Genomic DNA, 24,323 nt, shown 5'->3' on the forward strand with positions numbered 1-24,323 from the left:
CACACACATTCATATTTTTAAATTCTGAGATAGTCCTTTGACATTCTGGCCACCTGGCAGATACAGTCATCTTCCTTATAGCGATACCTGACATACAGGTAGACACAAGACGCCAATCAAGCTTCGCCGTGTCCTTTGGGATAGTCTCACACTGGCACTGGCAGCTACAAAAGGCGCAAAAAAACTCTTCCACAAATAACTACATTACCCGTCATCCTCCGCTCTCAACCTGACGTTGGCTTAAGCGTAAACTGATGCAATTGGCTGTTAGACAAAGGGGGTGTGTTCGAGAAGGCGGAAGTGTGTTGTTATGCTTTTTGTGCTGTGTACGTACCTGTAGTGGTGGAAGGTGTAGTGCAGGATGCAGTGGACAGGAGCGGTACAGCAGAAGATCCCGTGTGTGTTCATCACTCAGGTGAAGGATGAACCCTCTACCAAGCGCGAGCATCAGGTGACACCTCATGTTCCTTACCCTGTGCATATAGAACCCCAAGACAGCCATTCTTCTGTGACAGTTTACTAAATGCAGTTCTTTACATATATGGTACACATTTATAGCACACATTTATAGCACAGTTATGATCAACTCTTTTTCTCTTTTGACTTAGGGGGACACACATAGGGTGGGGTAATTTTCACTCCAGGCAGAAGCCCATTAGGAGTAAGCTCTGACTACTGTTCTCCTTAATCCTCCTTTTCCCCTGTTTGTACTTTTTACTTTTATTTTTCTATTTAATATATATATTGAGTTATTTTCATCCAGTTGAGGAAATGCTTGTGTGATAAAGGTGTTTTTACTAGGGATGTTCACTGAGTCCCGTGTTTTGGATCAGTATTAACTTCGTGTTTTGGCAAAATTGCCCTCATGTGTTTTGGATCTGTATTTTTTGTAATAATGATACAAAATGCTAAAATCTCATTTGGCTCCTTTTTTTTTTTTTTTTTTTTTTTTGTTCCTACATTATCATTAACCTCAATAACATTAATTTCCAGTCAATTTTTGTCAAGTGATAAGAACACTGCTACGCCTCCTGTTTTTGTACGAGCAATGGCATTGGAGACTGGAGAGTGACAAAAACACTACTACCCCAGTTTCTGTGTGAGCAATGGCACTGAGCACTGTCACTGGAGAATAGAGATTGACAAGAACACTGCTACTCCTGTTTCTGTGTGAGCAATGGCGCTGGATTTCCTTGGGAGGGAGGTACTTATGGAATCCAAAACCCGTGAGATCTGGCAACGCAACCATGACATTTTGCCTTCACTCAGATCTGAGGAAGCGAGAAAGTACAGAGTTGGCTCGGCACTCGGATTGGAGATGTTCGGGGGGTTTGGTTTTCAAAAAACCGAGCCTGAGCATCTCTGGTTTTTACCCTTTCCCTACTACTAATATGGGAATCCCTCACCACCACCTCTGTATCTGGCCTTTATTGTGGGGTCAATTGGACCCCACTGCCTAGGGTTAGGAGGGGCTAGAAACTGATGCACACCCTTCAGCATTGACTCTCTTCCTGTCCAGCTCACTGCAGTGTTGAGAACCAAAACAGGCAGGGCTGAATTTTGGCTACGCTTTCCCAGGCTTTCTGGGGGTTCATGAGGGGATGCACGTTTAAGCTATGGTTTTCATGGAGCCTCTTACTTTGAGGTTACAGGATGATATTGCAACTAAATTGCAAGCAGCCCATTTATGCTCTGGGCCTTGGGAGAATGTTTCATCATCCAGTAGTTCCATGTCTGTTCCAGTTAATCTACCGTTTCCCCCAACCCACTGATATCTTGGTATAAGGAGTATCTGAAAAGAAGGGATGCATGCAGTTTTAATCTTCACTGACTGGCACACAATACTGATATACTGTCTAGTTGATCTTAGTACCTCCCTCTTTAGTGAAACTTCTATCTCAAGGCTACTTCTTTTGTCAGGGCCTAACAACACAGCATGGTACTTGAGGCTGTGATTCTTAAGCGTAAGGACCTTGCCAATAACAGGTGTTGACATTCCGCTGCAGGGCATGCTGATATCTATCATAGGATTTGGATATTGTTAAAGATAAATATTTGGATGAAGGTGGTAAATTATTAATCTCTTTACACTACAATCAGTGGCGATTAGAGTCAAACGCAACATCACTTTTATTATAAAATATAAATTTGTTTAATGTATATATCTTTTAATATAAAATATATTGTAGTTAAAAGGCTAATTAATATTTCCAACATTTGAACTACAGCAAGTTTGGTATCATTCTGTCGCAATTTCATGGGAACTTCTCCAGTGCTATTTCGGTGTTATTACTGTAGCGTTAGCACCTTGGGAATGCTAGTTATAAATAATATAACTTTTTCATACACTAAATGTCCAGCACACGGGGATCATAAAAGCGATTTAAACGGGTCTAGAGGTGGGAATCTGGATATGGACACCTGGCCAAGCAATAGGAACGTTAACCTACACCTCAAGGAATGCTAGGACACAGCAGATGGTGAAATTCTAAAAAGTTTGGCGTCACCAATTTAGGAGGGTCCACCGTTTAACAATGACCAGAGGAATCCACCAATACCACATAGGGCTAGATTTACTAAACTGCAGGTTTGAAAAAGTGGGGATGTTGCCTATAGCAACCAATCAGATTCTAGCTTTCATTTTGTAGAAAGCACTAAATAAATGAAAGCTAGAATCTGATTAGTTGCTATAGGCAACATCCCCACTTTCTCAAACCTGCAGTTTAGTAAATCTAGCTCATAGAGTACCTGAGAGTGCAACCAGTGAATGAATCTTCACCTTACAACTGTAACTATATCTCTGTGATGTTACTACTTTTACAACTGTACAGTTTATAAATTGTTGAGTTCTGGCATTGGATCCCAGAGAGCGTTCTGATAGAAACTTGTGCTAGTACTAGCAGACACATGCTTATGCATTCCAAACTTTGTGATGTATTTTGCAAATAAATCCTATGTGCTTTGGAACCACATCGATCGCAGCAGACAATCTTTATTGCTGACAATTGTTACGGATGTTTCAATACTGTATCTGACCTGGAGTGAGGAATGGAAGTATCACTCTACAGCTGTTCTCCTATAGGTTTGCTTTTTTTCTTCAGCAAGGCCATGCCTGGCTCTGTTATGTCAAGGTGCATGTTTCTGCTCTCTGCTTCCTTTTCTTTTCCTGGGATATTTGTACTTACCATTTCAATTATTTTCTCTGATGCAGACCAGTCCAACCAGCAATGTGTTTTACTCTGTATCCTTGCTGGACAAATTTGTGGATGGAGAAGTAGGGAATTGGGAGTTATAGGAGGGAGGAGGAGGAATAAGTTAATTTTTCCAGTGATCTGTCTCCATGGAGAAAAATAACCCACTGTGTATGTCCTCCTGCAGACTTTGAGAAAAGGATTTGCTGTAAATACTTTTGTGCCCTTTTAAAGTGGTGCCATAACATCACTGGACAACTGTGACTGAAAGAAAAATATGCATCTGCACAATTCAGTAATTGCAAAAAATGTCTCCCACTAACTTGCCCATCAAATCCAACGTATGCTATCCGTGGATTGAAGCCGAGCTATACACAATCAAAGAAATTCTTATTTCATGCATGCTTTGATTGATCGGAGAACGAAGAGAACACAACACCAGTTCTTGTGTGTGTGTGTATAGAAACTGTTCTGTTTATTACAATCAAGATTACACATTCTTAGGGGCGTATTCAATTGTTCCTCCGGCCGGCGGAAAAATGAGCGCTCTAAAACTATTACCGTTAATACATAATTACCCGCTGAATTTCATCTCGCAGCTCCCTGAGCTGCGAGATTAAATTCAGCGAGTAAACTACTGTATTAACGTTTTTTACGCGTAATATTACCGTATAAACGGTAATAGTTTTAACGTACTCGTTTTTCCGGCGGCCAGAGGAACAATTGAATACGCCTCTTATAGCACTCAAACTTTTTCTAGCATGCAAAAAGATATAACACCATCATATGTCTAAAATAATTGGGGCTATAAATCTGTCATTATGATTTTAGCCTTTCAAATGAAATCTCATAACACTATGGGGCATATTCAATTGTATTCGAAACGCTGAAAATCTCGCGGCGCTCGCACTATTACCGTTATTACGGTAATAGTGCGCGCACAAAACGTTATTACGGTAGTTTTCTCGCTGGAATTCAGCTCCCTGAGCCGCAAGTTGAAATCCAGCTTACTATTACCGTAATAACGGTAGTAGTTTTAACGCCGCGGAAAACGGCGAGAATTGAATATGCCCCTATGAGTTACAATGTTATCTAAAATAAACTATTTCTTACCAGCGCTTCTCTTATCTACTATTTAAACATGTTCCACACATCTGGAACACTGCTACATACTCCTTATTTTTCGTAAGACTTGTACATTATATTTGAAGCAATCATGAAAGCACAATTCACAGTATTAAATTACTTTTATATTGTAATTTCTCACCCCATAGCTCCAAAATACAATGTCATCAGCTTGCGCACCCATGCAAAAATGTGAGTGCCCCACAAAATTATCATGCTAACCCCCCCACCCATTACCCCTCTCCCATTGCACGCATCATAGTGGCTGCTGCGGATGGGTGCATCTCACTGGTCATTCCATGCCAAATCACCGCTTCCAAGCCGACCATCTCAGATTTTTCGCGAAATTTGGTAGGACGGTAGACAACAAAGTAACTTTCATATGTAACATTTTAGCCCTCAGTGATGCACGGTGTTTATATAACAGGGTTGCAAACATAAGAAAAAATGTAAAATTTATGCTCGCAAGGTCCACTAAAATGAATCGTAACTTTGTTTCTATTTGTGGTAGGGCTTTCATGTTGGTCTACCATGTTGGTCATGTACAAAAAATTAAACATACACTTTAGATATTCAAGGTAAAATCACGTGAACTTGAAATGTAAAAGTCAATATTTAAATATAAAACAATTTTTTATGAAAAGTTAGGTCTCTTACCCTGGTCATTAGGGTGTTGCAAATATCTAGTCTAAGTTTTTGGCTGCTGCTGGTGAGCCCTACTGGTAATTTTGTAACGTATTATTAAAATTAAAAAAAAAGTAGTTGAGGTAGAATTACTACTTAGGCGTAGCTATACAAAATACTTTCCATTGCATACCATAATATCAATGCAGTAGAGCAACTCATAATTGGCAGTTCACAACCTTTGGAAATTATACACTACATGGCTAAACGTATGTGGACACCCCCTCTAATTTGTGCTTTTGGCCATTTCAACCACACCCATTGCTAATGGGTGCATAAAATCGAGCATGTAGCATGCAATCTTCATAGTCGATTATTAGCAGTAGAATGGGTAATTCTGAAAAGCTTAGTGATTTGCTAAGTGGCAGTCATAGAATACCCCTTTCTTACAAGTCATTTTATCAAATTTCTGCCCTGCTACCAAAAGCGCTCAGTCGAAAAGCGGTATTACACAAGCATTGGCAATTGGAACGCTTAAGTGCTTAAGCTTGTAGCGTCTGTCCTTTGTTGCAACACTTACTTCCATGGGCAGTTTGGAACTCTGTAGTAACATCAGCACAAGAGCTAATCTTGTGGCGCTTCATGGATTGGGTTTCCATGGATGAGCAGATGCACACAAACCTCAGATCACTGTGTACAATGTCAAACGTGACTTGGCTGGTGTAAAGTGCAACACTATTGGACTGGAGCAGTAGGAACGCATTCTCTGGAGTGACTAATCACATTTCACCACCTAGCAGTCTGACTTGCCAATCTGGGTTTGTCTAATGTCAGGGGAATGTTTCCTACCCGACTGTACTGCCAGCTGTAAAGGTTGGTGGAAGAGGAATAATGGTCTGGGACTGTTTTTCATGGTGTGGGCTGGGCACCATTGTTCCATGAATGCTACAGTATAATAATAACATTCTAGAGACTTGTATGCTTCCAACTTCGTGGCAATCATTTGGGGGAAACTCCTTTTCATGACAATGCTCCCCTTGCACTAAGCAAGGTCTATAAAAACATGGTTTCCCTTCTTTGATGTGGAAGATTTTGACTGGCCCTCGCTGAGCTCTCACCTCAAAATCATTGAAAACCTCTGGCAGGAACTAGAAATTTGACTGAAAGGCTTTGTTGTCCAACTTCAGTGCCCAACCTCACTAATGCTCTTGTGGCTGACTGGATGCAAATCCCCTTAGCCATGTTCTAAAATCTAGTGGAAAGCCTTGACTGAAGAGTAGAGACTGTTATAGCAGCAAAGGGTAGACCCAAGTTTATGGCCATGGTTTTGGAACAAAATGTTCATGTAGTGTATAAGGATCAACCAATTATACCAGCATTGTGTCCCCTCCCTTCTCAATAGACCAGGTGTATGTTTTCTCCATTCAGAGTGCACTGGCAAGAAGGTCTACTTTCAAACTGCAGGGGTGCCAGGAATGGGGTAGTGAGTGATTTAACTACACATTTTTAATTACCAATTGTTTTTGCTGCATTGAGGTGATGAGCTGCTGCATTGAGGTAATGAGCTGCAACATCTGTATTTTGGTTCTTCTCAGAAATTTCAATTAACTTTATCTCCAGCTGTGCAATATTTTTTTTTCTCTTATATAATCTAAATTATCTGATTATTAGTGATGATCTCCAGGACTCTGTATAACAAAGTTCTTATTTTTAGATGTTCAAAGTCATTGCTTCAGAAACTCTGAACCCCATTGCATTGAATGCAGATATTCACAATGCGACACCTACCGAGAAGGTAGATGGTACATGCTGCTATGTGGCTAAGCACAAAGGTAATATACAGTTTTAGCAATATTCAAATTGGGCAGTGGTGTGTAAGAAAAGGCTGAAGTGTTGATGTTTTTTTTGTGTGATAACTTGGCTGCTGAGTTTAAATTAAACTGCATAGCATAGGGTACCAGAACATTGACCTTGGCGTTTGTCAGATATTAATTGACCCAATTAATTTGATATTTTGGTTGTAAAAAATCTGTTGCACATGATGTGTGCCAAGTTTAAAGGGCCTGTAAAACCCAAAGCTTATTATTTCCCCTCAACAGTCCTTACTGCCCCCTTTCCATCCCCTTCAAAATCTAGCTACTTCTGTCAACTTTTAGGGTGAAGCAGTACTGCGGTAACACTGTCGCCTCATGGCAGCAATGCCTCTTACTTTGTCCATATCAGGAGAGAGTAGTAAGCCCAATAACTGTGTTGCAGGACTTCTATGATAATGATATGCAGTGTATAATGGCCACAACATGTCTATATGACATTTTTTGAGACATCCAGCTTACTGATCAGTATCCAAGCAATGGTGGAAAAAACGTAGAAAAAAATGTGTTTAGAAACATGATGGTTGTAATTGAGAAACATCTTTAGTTTACTTATTCTATAATTTATTGCATACTGTATTTATATGGTACTGTTGTTGGCAAACTACATTTTAGTGCATGAATGAAAAGTAATACACAACATACCCTACCTGTTATCCATTCCATATGTATGTTGCCGGGCAATTTATACGGAGGGATGGATAACTTGCACATATGACTATTTTGAGTATGGGAGCATCTTTATGAAGGAAAAATTGTAAATTCTTGTAGTTGCCTGTCTAAATATTCTCACAGGTCATGTACCACTAGAGCGTGATTAACTGAATACAGTTAAGTAAAACGGGTCTTGTGCTGTAAATATTCCTAAGAATAAACCGTTGAGGCTTTAATATCACAGTTGGGGAAGATTCAGTTAGCCCAGGAACACCACAGATGGACATTTTTACTGTTTATGTGGTAAAAAGTGAGTGGTTATTTCACCCAAAAAAAATCCCCCATTGACAGTATACATAGCACTACTCTGTTATATTGAGATTAGAATAAATCATGTACCCACAATCTGAAGTAGTAAAATCCACTCATCTAAAATTATGTAACGACTCCTGAAGTAAGACTCCACGCATAACTTAAAATAATTCAACCCCCCCCCCCCCCCCCCATTGGTAGAATCTGGAAACAAGTTTGCTATCTTTAACCATTATTTATTGCTCATTAGTATTAAATGAACAACTTGGCACATTGAGGCTGCCATTAGTGGAGGTGATATGACAGATGTGTGGAACAGGTGCAGTGTAAACGTTCAGAAAATTTGCATACAATTCACATGTATGAATATGCTTGACATCTGACCCAATGTACTTAGTAATTGCTGTTGTTACTATTTTGTGGAGCGTGGTTAAAAGTGAAGCTCATGTGGAGGAAATATTGAAGTCTGCCCTTGGCAGTTATTTAATTATATATACAAAATACCTACCCAGCAGTAACTTCGCAAAAGATGGTGCCTGCCAATCACTAGGGACTGCAGGGCGACTCAAGAAATCACAAAATTCCTTAGAAATTACATTCTATACATGAAACAAAACAATTACATTTGCAGTATATTTAAAGTTGGATGCTTTTCTCCAAAATTGTTTTAAATTTGGCACTTTCTGACATCTGGCATATCTGATTACCTTGTAGTCGTCTGAGAATGACATAGGATTCAACACGCTTATAACACCTTCAATGTAAAACCTAATTCTATGGGCAGTTTCAAGGACTTGGAAGATGGTGTGCATTTTATAATGCATTAAACTATCAAATGGCCTTTTGCAAATAAAAATGCATACGCTATTTTTTTTTTTTTATCCCTTCTGTCCTATTACCGTATTGAAAAGGTATTTTCTGATTCAGCAATACACAACTCATTTTACACCCTTTCACCTAAATGGCAGAATGAGGTTTGTAATTCTACTCCCTTTCTCTTTTAATATCTGTGTTTTACTGCTTGTCAAATCTAATCTATAGATCTATTGAATCTTTCTTTCTCTTTTGAGTAACATTATTTTAAATTTATTGCTTGCTCAAATAATGCAAGCAGGCTACAAATATGGCTTATTTTCCAGTCTATTGTGACACATCACAATTTACATGAAATGCTTTAAATTTGTCCACTGTCTTCATTTATCTTTTGTTTTTTTTTCCCCCCTCTCAGGTGTTCCATACCTGTGGGCACGATATGATAGGAAGCCGACTAAACAGGCAGAAAAAAGATTTAAAAAGCATATTTCCGTAAAAGGAAGCACCAAAGGTTAGTACAATTGCTATTTTTTTAATTCACAACAATTTGAGCCATAACTAAAGATACTAATGTTTTTTTTCCATTTATAAATAATCTTAATAACTATAATTATTATTTTGACACTTCAATTGTTACAGTAGGCTAGTTTTGTGTCATTCCATCCATCCTCCCTTCTTTCAGTTTAATATTGCCATATAAAAACATCCCTCTTCAGTTTTTTAGTTTTCTTTTTAGACAGAACAAACCTACTTATTAGGGCACAATTAAGTACGTCCTTTGGAGCAGAAATCCAGTATTTCCATTGGAATATGTGCAATTTTACCAAACAACCAACTGTTTTTCTAAAGAAATGTCTATAATGATGGGTTGTTTTTTTTCATTTTGATAAAAACTTTTCTAATCTTTTATTCTATGTAACTATACAGTTGGTATTTTATTAATAATTCTTGCAAAATGAGGGGTTTTCTTGAATAACCTGTGTTTTTGTTTGTTTTGTTTTCCCCTTTATTTTCTTGCTGGCTGTGTTTTTAGATTTTATTTGGAATGTTGATGATGACTTCAAATCAGTCCCTGAATTTTGGATTCCAGCAAAAGGTGTAACACATTCCAATGGGAAACCATATCCTGATGCAAATGGGCACATACCAGGTACATGTAGAAAAATGTGTTTTGCCTTTATTAACTGGGTGATGAAAAATATTAAAATGCCGAAGTACACACGAAGGTGCGATGGGGGGCTCTGTGTGCCCCGGGGGGATGATGTGCTAGTCACGCTCTCCCCTGGGGTCATGTCGGTCCCTTCCTGTTGCCTTTTTCATTCTTATTCCTTCCCTCTTTCCATTCTTTTTAATCTTCTCCCCCGGTCCTCCCTTCCTTTTTCTCTCTCACTATTCTCTTTCTTTCCCTTTTTTTTTTTCTTCTTTCCCTCCATGCTATACAAAATAAAAAATAACATAGAAAACTCCCAACAATATAGACCGGGAGCGTGAATTTTTTTTTATCATTTTAGATAATACTTCATTATCTCTACAGGTCCATGGACGTGGTGGTCCTTAAGTTTGAAAGCACTAAATGGAACTTGTGATGTTTGCTGTATTAATTTCTCGTGATTGTGTTTCATTCTCCACAACTTGTTCCACTGGTCACGTACAATATTGAACTCATGTTGGTGGTGAATATATCGAGTCTTGGGGGAGAGGGGTTGGGGGAAATCGAAAATAGTGCTTCAGCCGGAGTCATTTCCAATTTTTTCTTTTATTCCCCTTCCTCCCCCTCTATCCTCCACCCTACTCACTACCCAGTACCTTCCCCCTCTCCCATATAAACGTAAAAAAATCCAATAACATGTAATCTTGTTAATGGCCTCCTAATGAAGCACCATCAGTCCCTGAACTGGGGAAAATCTGGAGGTTAACAATGTTTGTCCTTTTCCTTTTTTTTTTAGTAGACCTAGATTTTATTCCACCTTTCGGAGAACTACAACACATTCGTGTTGCTTATTGATTGCCTTACTTTACTATTATCGTCTGTATCCAAACGGTTGTACATGTTGTTGAAAATAAAGAGATTAAAAAAAAATGATAATGTTATGGCAGTTAGCTAACCTTTGCAACAAAAGGCAGCATGACTTAGTCTATACTAAAGCATAGTTCTAGGACAGTTTTGCTCAAACCCAGTCTTTGGGTACCCCTAACAGTGCAGGTTTCCAAGGTCCCAAGTGAAATAATTATACCACCTGTGGATCTTTCAAAATGTGTTTGTCACCAATGAGATATGGAAAACATGCACTGTTCGGGGTACTTGATGATTGGGTTTGGGAAACACTGTTCCAGGAGATCAGTTGGTCACGGAAACATTAGTATGTTTATGGACATTCACCTTAACCTAGCACCTTCTACAAGGAACACAACAACACGTTCTGACCTTTCTGTAGGTTACACTGCCTCCTCTTTGTCACATCACTGCCTATACACTGTCCCTGCAGTATCCACTCTTCCAGCAGCTCTCCCCTCCCTGTCTGTCCAGGTACATGATACAGGGAGATAACAATGGTTAGCCGACTTTTCAGTCCCCTTCATTTTACCCATTGCCTTTTTATCCAAAAAGTTTTTTGTTTTTTTTTCTTAAATTGTGGATTTGAAATGGATTTATTTGGGAAGTTGTATAAAAAATGTAAACCTTTCTTAATTACACATAACCGACAATAATTGATTACAGAAGTATTCACCCCCCCTTCCTTGTTTTAATATTTGGTGGAAACATGTTTAGCAACAGTAGTTTAAATTACACTAGTGTGGCTTTTGTGTATACTCTGGGAATCATTGTGGTGGTTAAATATATATTTGTTTGTATATAAAAGTGCTTTGTCTCTTGTAGAAGACTAACTGTCATAGTTACAATAAGCCTCTTGGTGGAATCCCTAACAAGTGCACAATTTTGGGCAAGACTGGGTTAGAACATCTCCAAAATGGCAGATCTTGTGGTGTGTTCCCGATATGCAATAAGTACCTACCAAACTTGATCCAAGGAAAGACATCTGGCAGCGGGGTCATGGGCGCCCAAGGCAAAGGCTTTCCAGTTTGGTCCAATCCCACAGAAGAGCTACTGTAGCACAAATTGCTGAAAAAGTTAATGCTGGCTATGATAGAAAGGTGTTTGGAACACACAATGCATCGCAGCTTGCAGCGTTTGGGGCTGTGTAGCTGCAAGCTGGTCAGAGTGCCCATTTGGATCCCTGTCCCAGCACCAAAAATGCCTACAATGGGCATGTGAGCACCAGATCTGGACCATGGAGCAATGGAAGAAAGTGGCCTGGTCTCATGAACCACATTTTCTTTTACATCATTCGGATTGCCGGGTGCGTCGTTTACCTGGGTAACAAATGACACTAGGATGCACTATGGGAAGAAGTAAAGCCTGCAGAGGCATTGTGATGCTCCGGACAATGTTCTGCTGGGAAACCTTTGGTCCTGGCATTTATGTGGATGTTACTTTAGCATGTACTCCCTACCTAAATATTGTTGCAGACAAAGTACATCCCTTCATGGCAACAGTATTCCCAGATGGCAGTGGCCTCTATCAGCAGGATAATGCGCCCTGCCACAGGACACCTTCAGAGGTCTTAATATATAAGTACCAACATTAAAACCACCTACCTAATATTGTGTAGGTCCCCCACATGCCACTGAAACAGCGCTGACTGATCAAAGCATGGACTCCACAAAACCTCTGAAAGGTGTCCTGTGGTATCTGGCACCAAAACATTAGCTGCAGATCCGAATCATGCTTCACCATTTGGCACTTTTACAAAACTAAAAAATTATTGCTTTGTTTAATTAAATGTGTGAATCGGCAGCTGACTCAGGGGTCTGGAGCAACCTTATTATATACCATTGAAAGCCAGGCCTGGTTACCTGGAGTTTTTGTCCTTATTATGTCACCCCATCCTACCTGCCTAACCTCCTTCCTGCTCCGTTGGTCCCATTCCCTCATGTTATTAATGCTCTCCATCTCTGATTTCTCACGTGACAAAAATAGAATAATCTGCAGTCTTCTCACTTTTTTTTTTTTTTTCTTGTTTATTTTAATTTTTTCTCCTCTCCCCAAACAAGCATTGATTTCTCTGTTATTTGTCCCTTCCTTTAATCCACATTCCTGTCTCTATCCTTCCAATTGTATTAAAACTTCTTGAATCACTGTTATATACCCACCTCATTCTCTAACTTTGTTAGATCAATTTCAATATTGTGTGTAGTAATCCACCCAAATACTTTTTGCTCTTGTGTTTTTTTTTTCCCTTATAACACTTGTTTCTAGCTAGTTGGTGTTCCATAGTGTCATTGAGCATTTGATGAGGGATAAGAGGCTCATAGTGTCATTGAGCATTTGATGAGGGATAAGAGGCTTCTCCATTACAAGAGAAATCCATATGTTGGTGCTATTTAAGTGACCTATAATATGTATTTTTTTTTAATTTTTTTTAGGTTGGGTGCCTGTGGAAAATGGCAATAAACAGTATTGCTGGCATTCAAGTGCTGTAAATTATGAATTAGAAGTAGCAATAGTACTAAAACGCCATCCAGAGGATCCTGGATCTTTGCTAATCTGTCTTGTGTACTTGTCTGAACTTCTTGAACAAACGCTAGAACTCATTGGAACCAATATTAATGCAAACCCATATGGTAAGTGAATCCAGTAGATGTAAAATTCTGATACCTTTTATTTGCTTTTGTTGTGTAAAGTAGTTCTTAAATTAACGCAGCCTAAAGATTTCCTTGAGAATGGGTGCTTAATGCTTTTGGGTTGATCCTAGCTAAGTAATAACTAGCAATAAGGTGTAGATGCATTACCATACACAGTGAGGGAATGTATGTTGAACTTTAACCTCAGGTCACCTAAATTAACTTTAAAGAGCTTGTTCACACCTATGCACTTTTCAGGCACTATTGCCTGAAGACTTCATTAAAAATAGTATGAATGGTTTGTTATGGGCTCTTTGCCACCATTGTGTTTTCAAATTTTGATGCCACGTTGGAGGATTTAGAATACAGTATGACCTATTTATCATGTTAACGCATCCTACCAGCACAATCATTTGTAATGGTAAAAGTGTAACCCATTGAAATCACACCACTCAAAAAGTACAGTACACATTATTTTTCATGCGTTTTACCCATTTTCCCAACTCGATTGTCTATGAACGAGCCCCTACTTAATTTGTTTTCTCTGTTTTTTTCTTTAATTGTGAACACAAAACAAAATGTACCCATAATATGGACTGTAACCTAAAATTGAATAATTATAACATGTAGGCCATCAAAATGCAACGTGATAAATGGCAAAAAAAGAAATGTTATGGCACTTTTTATTTTATTTTTATATCGTTGTTTGTATAAAATATTTGTTAGCCTACTGATCTGTGCTGGACACAGTTACTGTGTGAGTTGCTCGTTACTATCTACTCGTGTTTTCAAGTTGTCTACTGTACTCCTTTTATATGTGACTGTTAAATAAAACATTTAAAAATAAATAAATAATTTGTTAGCCACCATTCAAGTTTATATCAGCAGCCAATACAATACCATCGATATATATTAATAAATGCTTCATGCCATTAAATTATATGTATCTCTCTCTCTCTCTCCCCCTTATTATTTCGCACTCACAATTTTTTTTATTGCTGATCCCTATTTTGAAAATGCCATAAACCTAGATCAATCTGAATGAAACAGTGGTATTAATTGGGTTTTTCATGCTATTGCTCAAATAGTTAAGATTCAATCATTTTTGTCACAATTATGAACTTTATTTACCCTATTCTATTATCCCTAACTGGCCATTTTATTTCAAGCACTGGGTTGGGCCATTTGCTGTTTGGTAAACGACTGTTAATGGTGTAATAACCGATCTTGCTGCCATAGTAAAGTCTTCTGTGTAAACATTACCAACAAGTAGAACTGCAAAATGTTTCAAGCAAGATCTGGTTTTATTTGTGTTAGAATGTCATATATGGTACGTGAATGATTATGGTCATGATTTTGATATGCTATTTATGCAGGTATTGGTAATAAGAAGAATCCTATTCATCTTCTTGTTCCTCATGGTACACTCCTCATATTTGATCTTCCACCCCTGGATCATAAAAGTCTCATTTCATGGTTTGACCATTGTCAAGAGGGAAAAGTTGAAGGCATTGTATGGCATTGCAATGATAGATCTTTAATCAAGGTACAGTACATGAAGTGTTATGTAATGCAAGACATTGGAACGTTTCTTAAAGATATTGCAAGCTAGCAGCAAATATAACGTGCCAGAAAAAAAACCCCCAGTGTAAGTCATGCACAGGCTTTTGTCTTTAAGAAACTTCAGTTTGTGGTTGTAATCTTGTTCTAAAAGTAGCCCTAACGCTTGTATTTTGTATATTTTCAGATTCACAAATCGATAGATTAAAATGGATTAGGTGTATTTTAATGTCAATGTCCTAATTCCCTCACATCCATGTTTCTAATATGAAACTCATACACTCACTCCCCTGTCTCCTGATCAGTTCCTGGCCCAATAAAGGTAACAAATGGGCACGGCTTTCTTCACAACTTAACATTTTATGAACTGCAGTAAATAGAAGATCTGACATATACTTTTTATCTCCCTGAAAACACTTCAATAGCTGTTGTCTGTTCTGTTCTAGTCACTTTGCCAAATATGTCCCCTATTGATTCAATATTTCGCTTGAGTAAGCTGCCCTGTAGATTTGAAATACTCCCTTTCAGATGATTGACAGGCTAATCTTTTTAGGAGAAGAGAAACCACAAGTTTCTATTGGAGATTTTCAGAGGAGGAAAGAGGCGATTTACAATATTGCTGTTAAACAACATTTCTCATTCATCTAAGTGGAGGAAACTGGATCATGGGGATATAGATCCTCCATTAGGACTATAGCACTTCTGTTTGGCAGGCTTTGATGCACTGACTGAAGCCCGCGAAAACAGACAAGAGTTCTGAGCTGATCCTCTACCTCATGTATTTCCTCATTTAGGGAACTATTCTAGACCTAGTGTGGTTTTTCTGATCCTTATAAAGTTCATTTTTCATACTGTACCTCTGTATCTGCCTATTTCTCCTGATCACCTGTCTGAGAAGGGGGTTAATTCCATATCTAAATGTGGAGGTATCTCATCAGTAATATTTTATACTTGTGTGAAATGCTGATTTAAATTGTCTAGGGAACAGTCTGGCAAGAATGCTTTATGTGCGAGGATTACAGCAGTCTGTTGGTTGCGCCACTGATCTGGCAGAACCAGCTTAGGCTAAACCCGTGGCCCACTTTGTCTCTGAGTTCGAACAGCTGAGTGTGCATTGTCAGGGGTCCTCTGGTCCCTGAATGGTGACACTCGACGAGCCAGTTTTGGTTCAAGTCCTGACTAAGTTGGTGGTGACTCTGGTCCAAGATACAGAGGATCTTGAAGAGTTGTTCAGGGCCTATACCCAGTTACTGTCAGAGTTCTGGCATTAACCCATCCTGGGGAGTGTCTCATTCTAAGTATTCTTCTCAGGAAGAGTGTGAAGTAACGGATTAGTTGGACTTTAAGGGATCCTCATATTTTGAAGAGGATTCTACAAGATGGTCTGGGGCAGGTGATTTATTGCAGGCACTACTGAGGTTTAGGAGTGGGTGGTAGGGACCCTTTTGGGAGGGCTTACCTGGGACGTCTGCGCTTTGTTTCGTTGTTATGAGGGTTGGTGCTGCCTTGACGGATGTTCCAGTTCCGGTTTTTGTTGGTTGCTTCTTTGTTTTTTCCGTGGCGCGACCTGTGGGGAGATAAGATGGGGATAGGGAGGGAGAGAGGGGGGGGGGGGGGAAGAGAGAGAGGCGAGACAGTATACACGATATCGGCCGTCAGGTGGCTCTTCTAGAGTGGGAGATGTTTATAGCTCCTTTTGCAGTTTTTGTTTATACCTTTTTCTTATCACCACCCAACACAATATTTCATAACCAGTCCAATCATCCTATACTGCATTTAGCCAGCCCTCCCCCCCGCCCCTTCCCCCATTTAACCATGCCCAAATTAGACCCCAAATTTTTTTTCCAAGGCATAGCACTACCCTAAGCCAGCAAGGAAGACCCCTATATCGCCACACTTTATTCTGTATTCCGAATTTATGCCCTCCCCTCATAACATACCACTAAAAACCATAGCACATACACACATGTATATATATATAGACATATTTTATATATAGATAGATAATTTCTGCCATGCCACCCGCCCCCCCCCACCTAAGATAGCACCACGATATAGCAACAAAGCCCCGCCCCCTAATAGCCACACCCCCGTGCCCTTAGCAGCTATCCATGGGCACTAACAAATATAAAGTCCACATAATACCCTACTTAGAATACATTATCCCCACACACTTATAGTAGTCCCACAGTCTGTAATGCCCCATCAGCGCCTTAGTCCACAAACCCACATCAGTCCCGCCCCACAAAAAACAAAACCCCTGTCCCAGTGCCCTACCCGCTACCCAAGTTTGCAATTAAAATAAAAATAAAGAGCAACACACGAGTAGATATATATACCATCAAAGTAAACACCAACATGAAAGTATTATACATAATAAACAACAACAGAGAATTCTATATCCACCTCCACAATCCCTCCCCCCGACTCCCATCACGAATCCCATCGGCTGAAACACTGAAGGACACATATAAGAAGACCCACTCACAAAGACAAGGCATATCCCTGACGAAGTCCGCCCGGACGAAACGCGTTGGATTCAACTACCCCAAAAACACTCAGCCACACAGAAGTACCTGCCTTACGTCGAAGATCCTCCAAGCATCAAGACCCCAGGAGAAAGTAACTCCATACCGCAAGAAGGAGACTCACGAGCGGAGAACTGATCTCTGCAGTGGAACGCACAGGCGCCTGTGCGTTCCAGAAGAAAACAGGAAGTGAGGCGTCTGGAGCGCTCCTCCGTTCCAAGAGCACGGGGAGGAAGCCACTGGGCCACAGCCACCCCGAGCGCTACGATCCAGAATCTGGAGCAGGAGCCAACCCGCCCACCCCAGGTACACTGTACACAGAACTGCTCTTTTTAGAGCATTTCAGCAAAAACGCTAATACCGTCACTTAAACATCATAGCACCCACCACATAATACTGTCCTGTTAATTGTTAACTCCCCACATACTCCTCCCCTCATCCACCTATACATATATAAACTTAATACACACACACCGCTTCTCCCTTTAAAAAGGGAACACATCCAAATTTCTTTTTAAATAAAAGCTTGCACCACCCCCTCACCCTCCAGCCACACAACATACCATTCCAGAGAAAGCAAGCATTTGAAATAATTAGCAGATTTACTGCAAAGCTCTCACCCAAGAAGCTTGAACCGGGCACCGTAATCCCACTGCCCGGCCCCCCCCAAGAGTCTACTACTCTGCATACCCATATAGTTGCCCCAGTATACACGGCACTAGAGCTATAAACTATGCAAAACAGCTATAAACAAAAACTGCAAAAGGAGCTATAAACATCTCCCACTCTAGAAGAGCCACCTGACGGCCGATATCGTGTATACTGTCTCGCCTCTCTCTCTTTTCCCTCTCTCCCTCCCTATCCCCATCTTATCTCCCCACAGGTCGCGCCACGGAAAAAACAAAGAAGCAACTACTGAGGTTTACAATATGCTGTTTGAAGGGGACACACACACAAAAAAAAAAAAAAAAAAAAAAAAGGCAAATCAAATGCTTCCTCTTAGAGTTGTATAATATACTCTGAGGCTTGGACTAAACCTGGAGTTTTGGATTACTTGCACTTTGCTGACCCTTTACCCTTTGCCTAAAGGGGATAAGGTGATTTGTCCCTATAGCAAGTCTATTTGAAGCCCCCAATCACTATCCCGATTTCCGCAGCCCTTAAGGAGGGTATAGATATTAAAATATAGGCCATTACATCAGCAAACTGCTGTAGCCAGCAAAAGACCTGCCATTTCTACTGTAGATAAAAAAAAATGCAAAAGTCTTAGTTGCATACATTTGCAAATGTATGTTAAAGCCACCCGCCAGTCCACGGCGCTTTTTCCTAATGGGGTGGTCCTCTAAACAGTGAGAGTCCCATATATTTGGGTCATTTATATGTGTTTTTAAATTGAGATCTAACTTACCAAAGAGGTACCCAGAAGCCTCCAAACAGCAATTCAGCGCCAATACTCCCCCTCAGCTACTGACACCAACATGCCTCTCATACAAATACAGAAGTGGAAGTTGCTCAATCAATTTATAGGCTCATAGCGGGTGCTTGAAAGGGTGGGATAATCCTAAAAGGAACAAACACAGAGCCTATAAATTGATTAAGCAACTTCCACTTCTGTATTAAGTCTATTTATGTCAGCAAGGCTGTGGCAAAGTGGTTAGAGCAACTCCTGGGGGTAAATGTATGATCCTCCGATTTTTTTCAACTCGCCGGAAATGGGCGACTTTGCGGCGATGGCTTGTAAAAGCAAACTTGCCTTTACAAGCCATCGCCGCTTTAAATTTTACCTGCAAAGTCGCTGATTTCCGGCGAGTTGAAAAAAATCTGATAGATATGGACATGATGGCTCAAGAACCAGGGATAACACAGGTGTTTCTTGTAGGCTCCATGACAGTCCTATAGGATTTTCAGCTGCTTTATCTGTTCCCGCTGGTAGATAAAAAGATAAGGATTCTAGGTGGTGCAATGGACTGACCAAGATGGATGTGGTTTACAAACATTTTGAGGATGTTCATCGTAGCATCTTTCTCTAAGGATCAGCTAACCCAGTGACCGTTTTACCATCAGGGCTTAAGTGCAATGTGGCAGTTGAGAGAAACCTTGGGGTAGATTTACTAAGCTGCGTGTTTGAAAAAGTGGAGATGTTGCCTGTAGCAACCAATCAGATTCTAGCTGTCATTTTGTAGAATGTACTAAATACATGACAGCTAGAATCTGATTGGTTGCTATAGGCAACATCCCCACTTTTTCAAACCCGCAGCTTAGTAAATCTAGCCCCTTGAGTCTTAAGAAGCTCAAAACCATGCTGATGGCCAGAAGACATGTTTCAGTACAAAATTATCTTCTGGTCTAGAAGACTTATTCTAACACCAAGAATCATACATTACCAACTTCTTTTTAATTTGGCTTGTCTTGTGCTGTTTCTTCATGGATAATGTTGTTAATCGAAGTTTGCTCAAAGTTCAGATCTCTGCACTGTTTTCTTTCAAAAGAGGCTAGTGTTCTTACCGGAGGTGTAGACCTTTTTTTCTACAGGGCATGATTGATTTGAGTCCACCATTTAATCCTCCATTAGTCACTTCAAACTTTAATTTGGTGCTTAAGGCATTACATTTTGAACCATTGGGGTCAGTGGATGTCAAGATTGTCACACAGAAGATGGTTTCCTACTGCCTATTTCCATAGATCATCTCCTCTAGCTGATTTTTCATGAGAATAGGGCTGTGCTTTGTACAAAACCATCTTTTCAGTCTTATGTGGTTTCTAAACGGCAATGTTGGGACCACGCAGGTTAAGTGTTTAAACACAACCTGACATTGCCGCTTTAAATTAACAGATACAGGTTGCAATGACGACAAAGTGTACTGGTGGACACCTGTCCATTTGGAATAACTTGCGGTAGGCCTGCTGGTACCATCGGAGATCTGCACCGTCTGTTTTAAGACAAGTCTGTTAAATTGAAACCGGGGTTTGCTACATTCGGGTTTTATTTGTAGGCCTCCTTGTTGTCTCATTTATAAGCAAGCAACCTTAAACCATACCCAACCATAATAGTCATCTAATTTATATAAAGTGCCACTAATTCCACAGATAACTCATTCACATCAGTCCCTCCCCATTGGAGCTTACAGTCTAAATTCCCTAACGGAAACACACACTCTGACCGAGAGAGACTAAGGGCAAGTTAACAGCAGCCAATTAACTTACAAGTATGTTTTTAGAGTGTGGGAGGAAACTGGAGCACCCGCAGGAAACACACAAACATGGGAAGAAATACAAACTCCACACAGATAAGGCCATAGTCCGGAATCAAATTCATGACCCCAGTGCTATGAGACAGAGGTGCTTACCACTAAGCTGCCCATGGTGGCTTGGTGGGCAGCATGGTTAGTTATCTTCAATGTAAATTTAAATTTCAAGTTAGTTACCTTTTTTAATGTAAATTTATCTTTGCATAAATAACCTTTTAAGTTTTACTAAAACTGATGTGAGTTACTGCAGTTCTTATAATAAGTATCTGAGTCCATGTAATAAACCCTGCATGTGTAACATACTTATGTATAAGCATTTAAGATGTATGATCCTGAATGAATATAGCACATTTATTATTATTATTATGCTTTAATGTAATCTTGTAAATTCCGTCATTTAATTCCGATATGTATGCGATTGTTTTTCTTTTCTTTTTGTTGTTTAGTATGTTTATATCTTAAAAAATTTCAATAAAAATACTGATTTAAAAAAAAACAAACTGATGTGAGTTGGAACTTTAATAAATGTGTACTATTTACAAGTATAAGTGAATGTAAGTGTGTGTGTTATTAATCTGTATGACTATCATTTTATGTGGCATACTAATCGCACAGTAAATAATTTAATTTAGCTGACTACATCCAATTGTTTGACTTCCACATTATGATCCTACATATTGTTCCTCTACATATCTTTTGTAGCAATCTTATTTACATGCATGTGGTCTTTGAATTACAAACAAGATTTTAGGGTTCAAAGTTCTTTCACTCCTATCTACTCAAAATATTTACAGATTTTTTTTCTTTATTTTAGCTCCATCGCTATCATCTTGGTTTATGCTGGCCACTCAAGGACACTTACCTGACTTCTAAACCAATTTCCATCAGCATTGATTTATGCAAATATAAATATGAAGCTGCTTCAAGCAGTTTATTAAGAAAGCTTTCAAAAAAAGACACTCAGCAATTTGACAGTTTAAAAGACATTGTGTTAGATTGAAAAAAGTTGAATGTGCGAACACTGGACCTGTTAGCGTCTGTCATGAATAGAAGCTTTATATGTAGCACATGAAATAAACATCTACTCTACATTCTTGGATTTTTTTCATTAATGGACAAGTTAATGGTTGAAATTTATTTGTATTTTTGACTAAAGGTCGTTTTTTGTTTTTTTTGTTGTTGCAGCAGTTTGTACATTCAAACATCAATATATCAACAAATACTGTGGGGTTCGTACATTCCATTCACCTTTCTATAACCGAAAAAAAAAACAGGATTCTCTACATAAAGATAAAAATTTTCATAATTAAAATCTGCACTTGAACATGCTTTTTTTTTTTTTTTTTTTGCTAGTTTGCAGTCTTTAATGACCTGCATAATATGTAGCAACAATACAGGTAGCCCAGCAAGGAATACCATTTTGATAGTGAAACCGACAACTACATACAATTGAGGGTACCCTTAAGTTTATTGAAGCCAGGATTGTAGAAATGTGGGCATTATAGCTTGGGTCTCTCTGGACTCCACCAAACAATAAAATCCTACACTACAGAAAGTGTTGATCACAAGTAAATAACTGCTAAGGGGGCACATTATTTAAAAGGGGACTCGTTTAAACTAGCGTGCCCCTGAATCTAGGTGCCTGGAAGGGGGAAGGATCTATGCATTACAAAACTACTCCCCACCCCCCCCCCCTCCCCCTTCTGAGCTCCATAACATTTTCTGCAGTGTAGAGCAGTGGATTCCAAACTTCCATTTTTTTGAAGGCACCCCTAAGCCAAAATATTTACCAAGAAGTCCCCTGCCTTGCTTAGAAACGGCCCTGCTCGAGGCACCCCTGTGAGATCGCTGCAGCACCCCAGGGAGCCACGGCACACAGTTTTGGGAACCACTGGTGTAGAGTGTTATCCTTGTAAGGAAACTCCCCTTTTTCAAATAATGTGACTTTATTTTTCTGTACTGTGTGGTATAATTGTTTGATGATCTCCAAATTAATATTAAGGAGGCCCTGAGCTTCTAGATGCCATGATGCATAAGAGCACCTTTTAGGGTTCCCTCACCATTACCTGGCTTTCAGAATTTTTCTTTAGGCAGTGGGTGAAGAGGTGGAGCTTAAATATGTCATCTCAATTACTATATTAAGCCTCACCCCTTCTCTGGCGACCAACTACAGGAAATGGCTATGGGGACAGGTAAGTAATTTTAAATTTATTTGATCACCCTGTATGATTCCCATCACTGCCTTAACCTATTCAGTGATAAGGACAACAGGCGGACCCTAGCTCCTTCCTGCTTTATCGTCAAATTTCTTTATTATAGCTTTTAACTCTTGTGTAAAGTGCCTGTTGATATGCTATTACAGATAGGTATCTTTCTTTGATTAAATGTGTTGTGTATTAGGTTGCCTCTTACTAGGTTATGGTATAATGGTTCACTGAAATGTCTACTTTGCTTTCCAGGAGCAGTATAATTTCAGAATACATTGTAACTTCAAGAGATATACCACTAAGACTGGGAAGAAAATGTGTTTATTTAAATATAAAAAAAAAATCCAAATTCTATAAACATACAATCATTTATCGGACAAGGGGAAATAGTTTTGCATTGTTTATTTACAGATGTAAAAAAGTGTAAATTTAAAAAACACTTCCTAAAGTTTAAAAATCTAATGATTATTTCTTCAATAAAAATACATATGAACTGATGCTGATGTCACTGGGACTACAAATTACAATGTAGTATACAATATAAAAACTTATGTTTATTGAAAAGATATGGACCTGTATTCATGCCTCCACAGTATACATTTTCAAGCTCCCAACCCTGCTTTCTGAAGCTAATGGCATCTGCAAATGTACCAATTGTACACTGCTGTATTTTGTTTTAACATACTTGTTTAAAAGAAAATAAAGAACTGAAAATGTTATGCTTCAGTATGTCATAATGTGTTTTCTTGAATGTATGCTTGTATCTGTTTGTAGTTACTGACATACCACACATCCTATTATGACATTTCCCTCAGCAATCCACATTGGTTGGAATGTCTATATGAACTCCAAACTGTTGTGCAAGAGTCTTAAGCTTTTCCTCAATTAGTATATTCTTTTTAACTTCTTCATTATAGTTATACTTTAGATCTTCAATCTCTTCAAAAAATGTAGGATCAAAGTTTTCAAGTTCCTTCTTTAGCCTTTTAATCTCTTCCTAAAAATAAAAGTTTAACTGAATCAGTCGTTACAAAATATATAGGTTTTCAATAAAACACTGCTATTAACATTAGTCAAAATGCTACAGGCCTAGTTTGTAAGGGCACCTTTACCTTTTTTATGAACAGTAGTATAGAACCAAACACAAAATCCTTCAGGGTCATATCTGTAAGCCTTAGATTTTTATTGCTGAAGATCTTGTTTAACTCTGGTTACAATTAACATGGTGCATTGGCTTGAGATATGCAGCCATCTAGATAATCAAAAGTGCATTCCAAAGGAAATACACAGGAAAAGTTGTATATTTACATGTTAAATGTATCGTCATCCCTATGAAATAGTGGAACATAATTCTGTATTACTTTGTATATTTATTTAGTTAGTGTTCAACACATCTTTATTTGTTTTTCTTTTAATAGAATTGTTTTGGAGCCACTTTAAAATTGAAATATACTGCATTTCAAGAATGTAATAGGATAGTCTAAGTCTAAATGAGCTTCAGTGTATT

The 24,323-nt window shown here is 39.0% G+C and overlaps 2 protein-coding genes across 2 annotated transcripts in view; one reads left to right on the top strand and one right to left on the bottom strand.

Annotated features, from left to right (window-relative positions):
* The first annotated feature begins 288 nt into the window (after positions 1–288).
* RLIG1 (RNA 5'-phosphate and 3'-OH ligase 1) lies at positions 289–21,700 on the top strand. The gene is made up of 7 exons (XM_075209374.1): positions 289–451; positions 6,655–6,772; positions 9,006–9,101; positions 9,624–9,740; positions 13,076–13,273; positions 14,650–14,819; positions 21,424–21,700. Exons 1-7 carry the CDS (start codon positions 362–364, stop codon positions 21,607–21,609), a joined length of 975 nt encoding a protein of 324 aa, XP_075065475.1. The 5' UTR covers positions 289–361; the 3' UTR covers positions 21,610–21,700.
* A 1,420-nt stretch (positions 21,701–23,120) lies between these two features.
* CEP290 (centrosomal protein 290) overlaps positions 23,121–24,323 on the bottom strand; it is a 222,067-nt gene continuing 220,864 nt past the window's right edge. The window contains exon 53 of the mRNA XM_075209376.1: positions 23,121–23,813. Within this exon, the coding sequence (XP_075065477.1) occupies positions 23,628–23,813 (186 nt within the window). The 3' untranslated portion in view covers positions 23,121–23,627. The remainder of the gene's footprint in view (positions 23,814–24,323) is intronic.

The sequence above is a fragment of the Mixophyes fleayi genome, chromosome 4 (genome assembly GCF_038048845.1).
Source record: "Mixophyes fleayi isolate aMixFle1 chromosome 4, aMixFle1.hap1, whole genome shotgun sequence".
Taxonomy (NCBI): Eukaryota; Metazoa; Chordata; class Amphibia; order Anura; family Limnodynastidae; genus Mixophyes; species Mixophyes fleayi.

Coding starts and splice junctions, on each gene's coding strand:
- RLIG1 (XM_075209374.1), top strand. CDS start 362: ATGCAGTGGACAGGAGCGGTACAGCAGAAGATCCCGTGTGTGTTCATC. Junction 452..6,654: donor CTACCAAGCGCGAGCATCAG/GTGACACCTCAT, acceptor TCTTATTTTTAG/ATGTTCAAAGTCATTGCTTC. Junction 14,820..21,423: donor ATGATAGATCTTTAATCAAG/GTACAGTACATG, acceptor TCTTTATTTTAG/CTCCATCGCTATCATCTTGG.